At 42.2% G+C, this 16,235-nt stretch overlaps 1 protein-coding gene across 2 annotated transcripts in view; it reads left to right on the top strand.

Moving 5' to 3' along the window:
* Nucleotides 1-16,235, top strand: part of TNR (tenascin R) — a 333,354-nt gene that overhangs the window by 249,295 nt on the left and 67,824 nt on the right. For both annotated transcript variants that reach the window (XM_075287087.1, XM_075287088.1), the window contains exon 8: nucleotides 6,927-7,112. In XM_075287087.1, the coding sequence (XP_075143188.1) occupies nucleotides 6,927-7,112 (186 nt within the window). The remainder of the gene's footprint in view (nucleotides 1-6,926; nucleotides 7,113-16,235) is intronic.

Below are 16,235 nucleotides of genomic sequence, written 5' to 3'. Positions count from 1 at the left end.
TGAGTTTCACCGACAAGTAAAGTGATATTATGTGTAATTTCTCATTTATACATCCAGATTACAGATCATCATTGATAACATTTGAAGTTCAGGATGCAGAACATTTTAAACTATGTCCGTGCTCCTCGTGGGAGGGCCTAAAAAATTTCTAGTAACACCCGTTGGAATACAAATTAGCATAAACACTAACTGTTTTGAAGTTGTGTTGACAGGACAGTCACTTTGCAACTATGATAGACTGCTGTAGAACATACAGTCCATAGACTTTCTTAACCTGTTATCCTAGAGATGGATGGAGTATATATTTTGTGCATTATAGATCAGTTGTATTTGACAAAGACAATAGGACAATAGGACATTTCTACATGAATACAAAATTAAACCCCTCCCACAAAAATCAAGCCATCATACAGCAATGTGGACAGAAGAACAAAAAAGTTACGGCTCCTAGATTGTGGCAACACAATCACAAAAAGGTCCTGTGGTTTGGGGGCAACACGGTGGCTCAGTGGTTAGCACTGCTGTCTTGCAGCACTGGAGTCCTGGGTTTGTATCCCACCAGGAACAATATTTGCAAGGAGTTTGTATGTTCTCCCCGTGATTGCCTGGATTTCCTCCCATTGTACAAAGACATACTGATAGGAAAAAAATGTGATCCTGGGTTCTTAAAGCCAAAATATTCTCCAATTTGAAGGCAATGTTGAAGTTAAGGCTGGGTTCATACGAGGTTTTTTGGACCTGATTTTGATGCAGAATCTCAAAAAAACGTTCAATGGGAGCCATTCACTTCCTTTTTCCACGAGCGGTTTCTTTCGCTTGCAGAAAAAAAAAGGCGAGCTGACCTTTCTTGCCGTGTATTCTGCGGCTGAACCGGCCATGGAAGTCCACGGTGTGATGCTCCCTCCCAACTAAGCCCATTCATTTTGGCCTAATTTGGATGCAACTGTTAGAATGCCGCAATAGTCGCGCTAGCCAAGGGAGGCATTTTTTGGACCGGATTCTGAGGCGGATCCCCACATCAAAATTCTGTCCAAAAAAACCCATGTTAACCCAGCCTAAGAAAACATCAGTGCATGCAATATTAGAAAAACATGGCTGCTTTCTTCCAGAAACAGCACCACTATTTTGTATAGGTCGTGTCAGGTATTAAAGTTCTGCTCCTTTATAGTGAACGTTATAATATACCAACAATTTATTAGACCATCCATGATTAATTATGAGTAGAGATGAGCAAGTAGTATTTGATCGAGTAGGTATTCGATCGAATACGACGGTATTCGAAATACTCGTACTCGATCGAGTACCACTCGCTATTCGAATGGAAAAATTTCGATGCAGAACCAGCATTGATTGGCTGAATGCTATACAGTCGGCCAATCAACGCTGGTTCTTCTCCTACCTTTAGAAGTCTTCTCCGTGCAGCTTCCCCGCAGCGTCTTCCGGCTCTGAATTCACTCTGCCAGGCATCGGGCCTGGGAAGAGCCGATTGCGCATGCCCGCGCTACAAGAAAAGGCCACTTTGACTGTAAGCGGCCATTTCTTTGTAGCGCGGGCATGCGCAGTCGGCTCTGCCCAGGCCTGATGCCTGGCAGAGTGAATTCAGAGCCAGAAGACACCGCGGGAATGCTGCACGGAGAAGACTTCTCGAAGAATCCAGCCCGACCCTCACTCGTGGACTTGTTAAATATAATTTGATCGAACGTTGCCTACCCCTGAAACGAGCATTTTCCCCCCATAGACTATAATAGGGTTCGATATTCGAGTAGTCGAATTTTGAGGGGCTACTCAAAACGAATATCGAACATTTTACTGTTCGCTCATCTCTAATTATGAGCTACAATAATAGGCATATACCCATGTGAGGGCCCAGGTTGCCCTGGTAAACTATTGTGATTGCATTGATCCTCCCTCCGTAGATATTGAAGTGACTGTTGAGGTTAGATGACAAGGATCGGTATCTTTGATCCCTGCCATTGCAGTAGGATGTCAGTTGTGCATTTTATCTGTGCCCAAATCTTTCACTGGATGGTACTAATTTGTGTGAAGGAACAGAGCGGCTTTTTATGCTAATCCTTTAATATACAGTCTATCAAACATGGCCATAGGTGGGAGGTACGTGTATATAGGACAGCCATAAAATTGCTGAGCTGGCCCTCTTGGCGAATCCCGCACTGAGCTATTTATATAGTGAGCTATTTATCATGGACAAGCCCTCCCTATATTGTAAATGAAGATTGATTGACAGCTGTCAGATCCCTGAACGTGAAGACTTCAGCCTGTAGGACGATGGGAGAGAAGCCGCATTTTATGCACCGCAGCAGCTCAGCAGTACTCCGGCTTTAATGAATTTTGTTGTCTAGTCAAAGGTTATGAGCACATCTCGGAGTCTGTATTTATAGAGTTGTTTTGCTTCTTTGGGTATTGAAGGATGTATGGCAATTGAATTTCACTTACATTTAGAAGGAATCAATGAAACCTCTCACACAGAGCTCTGCTGCATCGCAATACAAATCCCTGCAGGGCTGGATCAAGGCCTGGAGTATACAGTATGGATGTGTGTGATATATATATTGTATATTTAGTACATGCACTGTATTCCGGTATGATGGGCCTACTAGGTGTTGTGTTATCGCATATTATGGGTTAAAGGTCATAGTTGAGATACGAAAAAGATCTAGGCAGTTGTGGAAAAATGCTCCGCAGTAAGAACGCTTTCAGAAATAGAAGGGTTAATGGTTTATTAACAATAATAATGGTCAATTAACAACATTAAGTGAATGAAGAAAAGAGAAATGTAAGCCTCGTTCCCCACATGGGGACCCCCTAGAATGGACTACCAAAGGCATTGGCATGTGGTGTGCAGTGAAAGCACACGGACCCCATAGACTATAATGGGGTCTGTGTGCTTTTGGCACGGTCTCCGCACGGAACATTGTACTTCACAATCTACTTTCCTGTCCGCATGACTCGTGCAGAGACCATGCGGAAAGCACACAGACCCCATTATAGCCTATGGGGTCTGTGTGCCTTCACTGCACACCACATGACAATATGTTTGGTAGTCCATTCGAGGGGGTCCACATGCGGACTCCACGAATGGATTACTGACGCAGATGCGAACAAGGCCTAAATCCCATCAATATTTGGTGTAACCTTTGCCCTTTGCCTTCCATCAGTTCTTCTCGGTACTTGCAGACAGTTTTTGGCAGAACTCGGCAATGAGGTTGTTCCCACCATCTTGGAGAACTAAGCCCAGATCTTCTGTGGATATAGGCTTGTCCAATCTTTCAGGTAATCCCAGACAGACTGGACGATGTTAAGATCTGGACTCCATATTGAGGGGGCATTGACACGGAGTTTCGGTACACTGATTCTGATGCGGAATTCGTGGCAGCATCCTCGCAGAAATAAAGCCTCCCATTGACTTAATTGGGCTCTGTTTTCTCCATGGAACCCATTGAAATCAATGGGAAAAAAGCCTCCCATTAGGTTTCGCGTGGAAAATCCCAGCCATTGAAGTCAATGGGAGGCTTTTTTTCCGCGCGGATTCTGACTCGGATTCTGCTTCAGAATCCATGCCAAAATACTCAGTATGACTGCCCCCTGACACTTCCAGGCCCCAAAGGATGGTCACACCCAATATTGATGGGCTTTAGATTTCTCTTTTCTTCATTAATTTTGCATTTTGTTGACAAAATTAAACTATTAACCCTTCTATTTTTGCCTTCTTACTGTGCAGCATTTTTTGGATGCCAAATTAATTAAATCTTATTGTGTGTGTTTTATAGTCAAAAGCACATGGACACCTGACTCGAGGTGTGCTAACCAAATCCAGTCTATAAGATGGCACAATAGAGTGGAAAGTTGCAAAAAAAGTCTCAACTCATGGATTTTGAAATGGTATATCCAACATGCTCATATAGAGATGATGGTCACGGTCAGGTGTCCTCATACTTTTGGCCAAATAATGTGTACATTTTCCTCCAACACAACGATAGATTTTTTGACACAAGCCACCATACTAAGATCGGAGCCGTCTGATCCTCACTGTGATCACAGCCCGGTTTCCGCTCAGAGTTAAGAGCCCATAAGCTTCTAAAATGTTATTTGCCCTCTATATTTTTAGGTTACCAAGTTGCGAAACAATATAAACTTTTCTATGTACTTATTTTAAGCTTGTCTCCTTGGCGTTTGGCAGAGGGCTTTATATCATAGTGGGGTTTTCGCAACCCACTGAGCTTCAAATCACTCATCACAGTCGTCTTGTTTTTGATTTCTGTAACTAAAAATCCACAAAACATATTTCAAACCCAAGTAATTAAATGTACAAAGGTTTCTAAAGAACGAGTCTGACCAGTCCCCTAAATTAGGGAATATTTCCCGTAGAAATAAAATAGTCCTTAGAAATGTGAGTCCTTCAGATGTCCTCTTCTGACAAACTCATGGAGGCAATCTCTTACCGGGTGCCCGAATAAGTCTATATGCACACGATGGTGGTTTTTTAGCCATGTACAGATGGGGATCCATGAAATAATGGTCCATGTTCTACTTTATTATGGATAAGATACACAGATCCATATTCGCTGACCCAAAGTGACCATGGAAGGCAATGGGTGTGGAATAAATGGACACAGTCAAGATGCAAGACACATTGGATATGGTCATGTGAGTCTAAGAATATTTATCCTCTATCCAAAAAGTAGAGGATAAGTAGCTCATTAATAGGGGTCTAAATGCTGAGACCCCCATCCCCTCCTGTTGGGATCGGCCATCAATATCTGATCACCTGAAACCCAGATCGTGCAAAACCTACATCCATAGTCCTTGTATTATCTGGATGGTCCTTCCTAGATGACATCTCCAATATCTTCGACACCGGCAACATTGGAGAGGCTTCACCCGTCATGACATGCTTCCATTTGTTGCATTACAAAAGCTCGCATGTCATTGAAGTCAATGAATCGGCCACATTTATAATGTCTGCAATTTTCCCCCTGTGTGCTATGTGCACATTTCTATAGCCTTCATGCTGTAATGTATTGTAACTGCAGGTTAAGGGAGCAAGCACGCGAGATGGAACCCAAGAAACGTTAATTACCCGTCTCGCACAGAGAATGAAGGACAAATTGTACAACTGTTTTACATGTTGACATCTGCTCAAGGCCCCATTACAGGAGAACTGTACTTAGATCATCTCGCTGGAAGTCCTGTCAATGAACCCTCTCCAGTTCTCCGCCGGCCATTGATCTAATCATTAGCCGCACAAAATTTCCTCTTAAAAATTTGCGACCCGTTAACCTTCACATATTACGACGACTATTATTATTATGATTATCATTATTATTATCATTACAGATGTAAATGGCGCCATCATATTGTATACATAAAATCCTTCAAGTGTGCAACCAGAAGAACTGCTGGAAGAATCAATAGAAAGCCGCTTTATCCTATTTTTTTTTGTTGCTCCTTCGTAGTGTCACCAGAAATGACCTGTCATTATGTTAAACCTTTTGTAAGAATTTATTTTAATTCTTCATACTGCTATCTATAGGTAAAATAATGACTATATCCTGTAATTTTCACTTTACCACTAAGCCTAATTATAGAGTAACAATTGCCTATTTTGAAGAGGGTTTGTATCTTTTTGCAGTATTCACCTGATTTACATCACAAACAGATAATGACACAACAGCCAACATTTCATCCATTACTGACAATAGATGATGTCACGCCTTATCTATTCTCTCTCTCTCTCTCTACATAGAACAAATCTAGAAATCTCTCCTATGAACCTCAGTTAGTTGGCTCTAGTCTATTTTTGTCTAGGACCATGACTATGACTATGCCATAAAGCATATCACTAACTGCTGTTAACAGAGCAGAGGAGGAGCTCAAGCAAGATGGCCGTCCCCTTAATCATATATAGAAAATAGAATTTTACAGAAAATAAAAACAGATTAGAAAAAATGGATAGATTTCAATATTTGGTTTTATAAATACATGTAAAAAATAATGATACATTCCTTGTAAGATGCAATGCAATTTTTATCTGTGTAAACCCAATATAGGTCAGACCGACGCATTTTGACCCACAGATAAGGATGCTCATCAAGGAATAGAAGTTAATCTGCCATGGCGGGACTGGTTAGACCTCTCCTGCTCTATGAGAACCCTCTTTCTGGAATGCTGGAAATCTACTCTGTATCCCCCCCGATGAGCACCCTTAAACAGGGGTCAAAACGCGTCGGTTTATGCGACATAAATAGGGTCATTTTTAGGGACAGTTTGGTGCTGCCCTTATCAGGGTGGGAGAATTTGGATCTCAGGGTTCAGAAGTCAGTAGTCATCCTACATGGCCCACCCCGGGCTCAACTGTGTCATATTTAACCCCTTTGTTGTGCGCTACACCACCAACCGGTAAGACGGTTCTAATAGTTTTTTATTATTGGTATACCTGACGTTTGACGTTTGAACTAGATCTTATTAAAAGTTATATTTGAATGTTTTTTCAAGTATTGGGCATCAAGCTGATCTCATTACGCTCTTCCGTTACATTTTGTACATTTCGTAAAGTATTTAATGTGACATCATATTTTGCAATTTTCTCATACTTTCCACCACGATTTTTATAATCACTGCAAAAAGGCTACATTAAATGGACAAATCTGCAATAACCTTTCAGGTGACCCCAATAAGCCATCTGCAGTCCTAATGTCCTGGTACAGGTGGTCAAAGATGAAATAAAACTAATGTAATGTTACCGGATAAAATCGTGACCTAGAGATGATAGTAGAGGTGACGTCTCTTCCCCGACGAATGGATCCATATGGACATGAGTTATAGGCAGAATAATTGGGGATAATAAATCATTTTTTATACAAAGTTGACAAATATAATTATTTATGTCATTTATTTTTCTCTCGCAGAGCTGGACGCCCCTAAAAATCTACGCGTTACATCTCGTGGATCATCCACTTTAGAACTGGAGTGGGACAACAGCGATGCAGAGGGTGATGGGTACCGGGTGGTATTCAGCACCTTAGCTGCGGATCAGTACCATGAACTGAGGGTACCCCGAAATACTGGCCAAACCACAAGAGCCACACTTACAGGTGGGAATGTAAGCACTGACGTAACGTTGCCTGAGCAAAAAATATTCTGCAAACTACCGATGAAGAAACTTTTTTTACAAAATTGATACATTGTGTAATGGTTAACGCAGGGCAATAGGGGGCAGTGCATGATGCGGGAATTCATAAAACACCAAGGAGGGCATCGCTAATTCACCGCCTCTCAAGCCTTGCACAAAGCAAAAGTGATTAGCTTTGTCCAGAATGTTCCTTTAAAGTTTGACCCTCAAAAAAAACTAAACGTGCACCAAAAAACATCGGGGCTTTCCGTGTTGACCATGTCTGTACCAGTATGTTACTTGTAGTGATATACAATACTGTGCAAAAATTTTAGGTGGTTGTAACAAAGTGAATGCAGAAAACAGAAATCTAAATCCTATCAATATTTGGTGTGACCTTTGCCCTTTGGAGGAGGAGTCCTGGAAGTGATGATCCGGCCCCCGCAGAGCCCTGATTTCAACAGCATCCAGTCTGTCTGTCTGTAGGATGACATGAAAAGACAGATGGATTGGAGCAAACGTACATCCACAGAAGATCTGTGCTTAGTTCTTCAAGATGGCAACGGGAACAACCTCGCTGCTGAGAATTCATAGAAGGCAAAGGGCAAAGGTCACACCAACTAATGATGGAGTTTAGATTTTTCTGTTCTTCATTCACTTCATTTCACATCTATCCCTGAAGCCATTCTTACCTTGCAGTCTTGTTTTCACACTTGCCTAAAACTTTTGCATGGTACCGCATGTATCAAAGTAATCTCTCAGACAGCAAGAAATATAAATACTAAGGACAAACTGCAAAGCTATAAAGTGCTCTATACCTCATTAATACTGGGCAGCCTCCGGCCCTTCTGTTATCTTGGAAGACATCCAGTGCAAACTTCCCAGTACAACGTTAGGTCAAAACCAGCATTAACACATTGCACCAGATGTACACTTTAGTACTTTTAATTCTAATAGGTTTAATGGCTGTGGCAATCATTAAAGAAGTACTCCGTGCACCACTGTGCTATGTCTAGTGCTGCGCCTGAGGAGGCGAGGTACAACACATGGAGCCAAACAGAAAATTCCTGAGTCATGTCCTATCCCCAGGTACTGCACTTGCCGCAAGACACTACATTGGTTCTGGCTATAGAATCACAGTCTTGCTTTGCAGCAGATTTGGGAAAATACAGAAAAATCCTCATTAGTGAAGCCTTTGCAAATTGCATTAAAGGGGTTGTTCAGGCGCTGGAGTAACCTATGGGCCGGCTATAGGTATAAAATGCAAAAATCATACTCACCCCACCCCGACTTTCTTTTATCCACTGTGGATGTCTCTTCAGTCTCGTGCCTGTGCTGCGGTCACTGGAGACGGAGCAGACACATATGTCACTGCCTCCTTACCAATGTCTTATATGGCCATTGATTGGTCTCAGCGGTCATGTCACAGGACAATGCAGTACTGCCTCGAAACTAAAGGGACACTGGTGGCATCTATGGAGGTTTGGGGACAGGTGAGGTGCATTATTTTTTATTTTATGCCTTCCGACTACCAGTTGATGAACAATCCCTTTAAAGGGAGCCTGCCAGGTTCAAAATGTCTCCCAAAACCATAAATGGGCCTTTAAAGGGATCCTATCATTAGAATCCCGTTTTTTGCTAACTAACACGTATGAATAGCCTTAAGAAAGGCTATTCTTCTCCTACCTTTAGATGTCTTCTCCGCACCGCCGTTCGGTAGATATTCCGTTTTCCATCTTTATGCAAATGAGTTCTTTCGCAGCACTGAGGGCGGTCACCAATGCTCAAACAGCACTGGGGTCGGCCCCAATGCTGTGAGTGATCTCTCCAGCACCGCCTGCATCTTCTTCAGGAACTGGCCTCTACGCGTTGTCTTCCAGCCTGGCTTTCAATCTTCTATGCATGCGCAATCGGCTCTGCCAGCGGGCCTCGGGTAGAGTCAACTGCACCAAGAGCTTGTGTAAGCGGCCACAAAAAATGGCCGCGCGAAGGTGCAGTCCAGTGGGCAGAGCCGATTGCACATACGTGGAAGATTGAAAGCCAGGCCAGAAAAAGACACGTAGAGGCCGGTTTCTGAAGAAGATGGAGGCGGCGCTGGAGAGTTCTCTCGCAGCACTGGGAACGCCCCTAGTGCTGTGAGAGAACTCATTTGCATAAAGATGGAATACGGAATATCTACTGAACGGCAGCACAGAGAAAACATCTAAAGGCAGGAGAAGAATAATCTTTCTTAAGGCTATTCCTACATGTTAATTAGAAAAAAAGTGAGTCTAATGATAGGATCCCTTTAACAAGGGTGAGAGAAATCAATAAAAAACTGAATTTGTAAACATTCAATGTCATCCTATGGAATTGCATAATACGATGTGTACATGTGATGTAACTGTAAAAAAAAAATCTGATTTTTTTTGCAGTTATCCCAGGAATCTCTTGATTTTATCTTTCAATCTTGCAGCCTATCCTGGGCGATGTAACACCCCGCATCCCTGGCTTATAAGTATATATTACTACACCATGGCTGTATATGATACCGTAGCAGCGCTTCACTGTCACTTTGGCTTTAGGGATCTTTGAAAATGGAATTTCCTTTATCATATTATTAGTTTTACTTTTCGGAAGGAAAGCAGGAGTCCAAAGCTCCAGACATTACATTTAAGTATTACCTGACACATATACCCTTGAAATCTCTGGAGCAATCATACAGCGGGCAGCACTCGCCCTCAGCTTGATTCCTGTCTTATTTTGTGGAGGGGTTTGAGTACCAGATATTTGGGTCAGCAGGTATAATTATGGAATCGTTTTGTCAAGCTGCGTTGCTACTTTTTGGAGTGTTCTTACACGAATAGTCCTTAGAAATTGGTGCTTTCTGCTGATTACATCTCTGACTTTTTTCATGCACAGTCTCAGCCAGGATTCTGATTTTGATATATGGGTTGGGGCTATGGCACCATCATGATAATTTCTAGGTAAAACTTTTAATGGTTATACATACTGTAGAATTAGAACTTTTAAGATAAGATAAGATAATCCTTTAATAGTTCTACCATAGGGAAATTTAGTAAATTCAGTAAATTCAGTTTTAAATATAACAAATGGTGTAGAAACACGTCAAAGTGCTCCCGTTCTTAAAAAAATCATGAGAAATCATAAAAAGTTCTGCAATATTTTAAGATTGAGCATCTAACAAATGTGTTTTGCAATTCACATAAATAATGGGTGTTATAATACCCAGGACACGTCTGCATAGAAGCCCTCCCTGAGTCTGATGGTGGTTGGAATGCTCTTGGTGGTGAGTCCAGGATAGAATACTCATGAATGATGTAGTAGCTCATGGATTACTTGGAATAGAACAGGGAACCCAACAACAACTTCTTCCATGTAATGGAGTCATAGTTTTTAAGACTATCACAAGGTTGGGGCAAAGGCTGAGGTCAGTCGGTGTCTTCCTTGCTGGTAGTATTCTATGAAAGTGTTCTTAAAGTCCCTTAAAAAACAAAAAGTTGTGTGCAATGCCCAGGGTGTGGGTTGTAAGGCCATAAAAAAGGTGTCCAACATGACCTGTGGGTCATAAATGAGATCCTAGCTATGATGTCCTTTCAAAATTATCCTCACAGTCATTGTTGTGCACTAGGGTTGAGCGATCGGGATTAAAAAAGATGGGATTCCGATCAGCGATCATGCAAATTTCACGACCGTGATCGGCTGGAAAATGATCGGAAATCGGATTCTGAAATCTCAAGATCGGCTGAACCCTAAAAGTGACTTCTCCCATAGAGTAGCACTGACTAGGGTTGAGCGATCGGGATCGGAAAAGATCGGGTTCTGATCAGCGATCAAGCAAATTTCACAATTGGGATCGGCTGGAAAATGATTGGAAATTGGATTTTAAGATCGATCCTGAAATCTCAAGATCAGCTCAAACCTATTGTGCATGCAAAGTCCATAAAGTGACAGGATAATGGCCCATCTTCTGACCACAGACCAACATTTGATCTGACTATCGCTAACAGGTTGTGGTCGGCCTAACTAAGCTTAGTCCATCTTCCACTACTAGTCTACTTCCTTGAGGAGAGAGGAAACTGAATACATACCTTCTCCTGACTAGGAAAGGAGAAGTCTAACTAGTCTCCCACGCCTCATTAGAATCTTCTCATCTTCTCAGCTCAGCCAAATGGTATGTTACACATAAAGCATTTTTGGTTCACCGTGACACATTTGAGCCACTCCCTTTTTTATAACCATCCACACCCATATGTCGAAAAATTCTAGCCCAAATAAGATATGCCAAGCTGTGCCACATGGTGCCAGAAATTCACCAAAGATGTTTGCACCATTGTCTAGTCGTACCCACAATATTAAATCTGGGACACTGTGCTTTGGTAATTCTAGGTCTTCCCCCTACACTTGGCTGATCCATCCAAGAAAAAAGGGGACTGTTTCGGGAGTACCAGAGCACAATGTACATAGAGTAGCCAAAAATTCTAGTGGTCATTTTACAGAAATGAAGAAAGGACTGGAAATTGGAGGAACTGTGTCACAAAGAAGGAGGACATTGGGGACTGTAACTATGCATTATACATTCATTGTCAGATTGTTATTGGGAGGATGCCTTTAAGCAGAACCTCTAATAAATGTGGTTTCTCTGGTGACAGAGAATATCTCCTAAAAAAGCAGAAAATCTCGGTAAGCATTAACCCTTAAGTTACTCTGAGCTGTCAACTGAACCCTAGTAGAAGAGGAGCACAAATAGAAATTCCATTAAATAACAAAAATGCAATCATATACATATTCTTATGTTTTATGATCTTGGTGACAGGTGACATGAAAAACATGGCAGGGGGGTGGGATATAGTAAAAAAAAAAAAAAAAAAAGCACATGTACAGTTATTAGAGCAGATTTATTATGCCTTGTTCACCAGTTTTCTGATGTATGTAAAAAGTGGCAATTTCTGTACAAATCAGATTTTTGACCGTGTGGTGAAGGGCGTACAAGGGGCAAAGCCATTGGCCAACCATTAACAGTATAATCATTTACACCAAAAATCTGATGGAAATGATGCAAGAGATCTATGGGCGGGTTCACACCTGCACCCGGTCTCCACTTTACGGGTTTCTGTCTTCTGCCTGAGAAACTGGAAAGGAGACAGAAATCGGCAGTCAGTTTTTTTTTTAACCGGACACAAAATCCTGCATGTCCGACTTTGTGTCATTAAAAAAAATGGTTTTGTTGAGGAGGCTCAAAACGCTCACGGGCGGACACTTTGCAAACCCATTCAAGTAAATGGGTTTGAAAACCGACTGACGGATTTTCGTCTCCTGTCCAGTTTCTCAGGCAGCAGACAGAAACCCGCTGGACTGTCTAAAGTGGAGACTGGGCACAGAGGTGAACCCGCCCTATGCCAGCTATGAACCAACGTAGATTTGCCAGCTATGAACCAATGTAGACCTGCAGGCACACGACCCCATGGAGTTTGCACCACATTTATGAGGAGGTGTGTATGTTGTCATACTGTACATATGGCACACTCTCCACCGGTGATGGTGTTATGAACCCTATCATTGATAACACCAGTCTACATAAATTTCCCCCATTATGTGGAGGCAAGAAAACTGGGTAAGAGTAAGGGTGTGATTTGACAAGGTCCAGATTGTAATAGACAATGAGTCAGAGCTTTTCCAAAATGGCATGTGTTGTAAGGTGTTTCCAATATTCAGTGGTTGATATCTACTGAAAGTGACTCAAGGAAAAACAAGTAGTGTACCAGCTATGGGAGCAAGGCTAGCCCTCCTGAAGAGCTACTGTAGCACGAATTGCTAAGAAAAAAAAAAAGGTTGACCTGGGATAGGCCATTAATATCTGATCTGTAGGGGCCGTCAGGCATCCCCTGCATAGGACCACTTTCAACACCAATGGAAAGCCAATGGAAGCTGAGCTGCCGTACCAGCTTCCCACTACTATACAGTGGCTGGAGCCATCTGCTTCCATCTACATGCACTGTATAGTACGGTTATTGTACATGGCCCCGAACAGCAAATCTGTCTGATATGTGTGGCCTATTCTAAGGTTACGCCATAGAAAAAAATCCCGACCAACCTGTTTACTGGTGTCCAAAGGTGTCAGAATACACAGACATTGGATCTGTGTAGGTATAGACCAGTAAATGTTGCACAGGTTGAGTCCTGCCCATCTGAAAATGACAACAATGGAGATCAGGGTCAGGGGATAATAACACTCCTTCAGGAGTGGGCACCTTTGCAGGCGTATGGAAACTTATAAAGCCATTTTCACTCCACTAAAGGGTTTATGGGAAATATGCAAATCTGAGATCCAACCAGATCGAAACAGTGCTGTCCACAGCTGGGATTCTGTTCCTTTTGGAATGGATATACTGGTTTGGCAATAACCTCGCATCACGTTATTAGGCTTATTGAAAAAGTCATGCATGATGTTATGGGGGCTATCCTAAGAAGCAGCGTACAGAGGCACTGTTTTCCTAATTACATCCTGGAAGACAGATTTGCATATTCCCAACATGGTCCATGGAGCATCAGGACCATGGAGCAATAATAGAAAGTGACCCCGTCTAATAATTCCCACTTTCTTGTACATTATGTTTGGTACTCCATATACCAGGCATGAGAAACCAACTTAGAATTCCGAAAACATTACTAAAACCATCGGGGGGAAAAAAGAGCAACAGGTCAATGAGGAGATGGAGGAACAAGAAGAGGAATCTAAAGTGCTGCTTCTTTCAGTGATTTCTGCTAGACAGCCTTTACCAAGACATTGCTTGTGGGAATCTCATATGTGTCTGTACGCCTCGGTGACCAGGAGAATGTGTCTCTGGCAAGAAGAATGAAAAAGACACACATAAGTGAGGAGATAAGAAACTCTTATTATATCCGCTATACATCCAATGGGATAGCATCGCTGGTAAGATGAACGGAGCTACAGACAGGTCAGGAGAAAAGTAAGTCGGGATATTGCCTGTCTCTATGTGATCTTATGAGATAGAGGAGTCTTATACCCGGCTATTTTGTCTTATAAGGATTAATGGGGCTGTCAATTCATCATTGAGACGGAGCGATGGCATCAGATAATCTACTTCAATAAACAGATCTGCACCTTCTCGGCTTCACCTGCATCCATGTTAGGATCTTGTGCTCAAAATCTAAAGTGTTATACCGAGAGGGTTTGGTATATACAAAGATGTATCCGCTATATGGCCAGGGACAAAGAGTGAAGTTGCAGACAGCCTCCCTACTGCGCCTTGTCTGCAGTAGGTCAAATGTTCACTCAACCATCATGGATTCCATCCTAGCTTTCCTAGATACGTCTCTCACTTTTGGGATGCCTTTTCCTATCTCCCTTAAAACCAGAGCCCTCCCCATTTGCCTAGCCCGGCGTATACATGTTGCATGTTATTTAATCATTATCGTTTTTCAACAGGCAACAGCTAATCGAATTTGCCAATTACCGTCCGGCTACTTCATGCATCAAATTATTCTCTAAGCAACCTCCAAAGAATATCTTCTATCTTTCAAAGGTTGTTTAACGAATAATTTGAGATACTAATCTTAATCTAGCCTCCGAGATACGACAGCTCTGCTAAATAAGATTATCAAAATCCTTAATATTGTACAGTACGGCGCAGACGTCAAAAAACGCTATTTTGTTAATTTCGAGCAAAGCGACCGTTAAGTACAAGTGATTAATCCTATCGCTTCAGGAAGAGGCAGAAAACAAACATTTCACAGAAAATTAATAAGCAACTTAATTTGACATGTCCACTCTTTAAGGCTTCGGGCACAGTACACGAAAGTTGTATGTTCTGCTAAAGTCGTATGTTCTGCTAAAGTCTTAGGCTAAGCTCACACTGGGTATTTTGGTCAGTATTTTGAGGCCGAATCAGCCTCAAAATCCTGACCAAAAAAAGGCTTCCATTGAAATCAATGGGAGTCGGTCAATCCTTTTTACAGGGAGCGGTTTGTTCCAGCTCCTGGAAAAAAGAAGCTACATGCTCATTCTTCAGGCGTTGCGATTCGCCTCGCAACGTCTGCCTGAAGACACTCTCTCCTCCCGACTAGGCCCATTCATTTGGACCTAATCCGGAGCGGAATGCCGTGACTGGATGCCAGTGCATCTGGCATCCAGTCTCGGCTCCTTGTTTTTTGGACCGGAATCTGAGGCGGCCAAATACTGGTCCAAAATACCCTGTCTGAATCCGGCCTTATGTTCTTCTAAAATCGCATGTTCTCCTACAGTTGTATGTTCTCCTAAAATCATGTGTTCCCCTTAAGTCTTAGGCTAAGTGCAGACAGGGTTTTTTGGTCCGGAATTTGAGGTGGAGGCCATCTCAGATTCCGGACCAAAAAACCAGTAGCTGCGACTGGATGCTGGTGCAGTCGCGGAATCTGCCTGAAGAATGAGCACGTTGCTTCTTTTTTCTGGGAGCTTGAACAGACCGCTCGCAGAAAAAAGAAATGACTGGCTCCAATTGATTTCAATGGGAGTCATTTTTTTAATCAGGATTTTGAGGTGAATTCCGCTTCAAAAATCTTCACCAAAAAACCCCATCTGAACTCAACCTTATATTCTCCTAAAATCGTATGTTCTCCTAAAGTTGTGTGTTGTCCTAAAATTATATGTTCTCCTAAAGTTGTATGCTCTCCTAAAGTCATGATCTCTTAAAGTTGTATGCTCTCCTAAAGTTGTATGTTCTCCTAAAATCATATGTTCTCCTAAAGTTGTGTGTTCTGCTGAAGTTGTATCTTCTCCTAAAGTCGTGTGATCTCCTAAAGTCGTGTGTTCTCCTAAAGTTGTATGTTCTCCCCATGTTTGCATGAGTTTTCCTCCCACACTCTTTGGAGTAGGTCTTTGGACCTACTGATAGGTAATGTAGATTGTGAGCCCTATATTGGACAGAGACTGACAATATCTGAAAAGCGTTGCGGAATATGATGGCACAAGGTCAAGTGAAAAGTTTCGATTGATCAGCCAACTATATCATACATGTGTATATACAACTCGTTTCCAATGATAGTGGTTAAAATGGCCAAAATTGACCATCTCGGCCAACTTGTATCGCATATTTACGGCCAGTTA

The sequence above is a fragment of the Leptodactylus fuscus genome, chromosome 9 (assembly GCF_031893055.1).
Source record: "Leptodactylus fuscus isolate aLepFus1 chromosome 9, aLepFus1.hap2, whole genome shotgun sequence".
In the NCBI taxonomy this organism is placed as follows: Eukaryota; Metazoa; Chordata; class Amphibia; order Anura; family Leptodactylidae; genus Leptodactylus; species Leptodactylus fuscus.
This window is presented reverse-complemented; position numbering and strand designations above follow the sequence as displayed.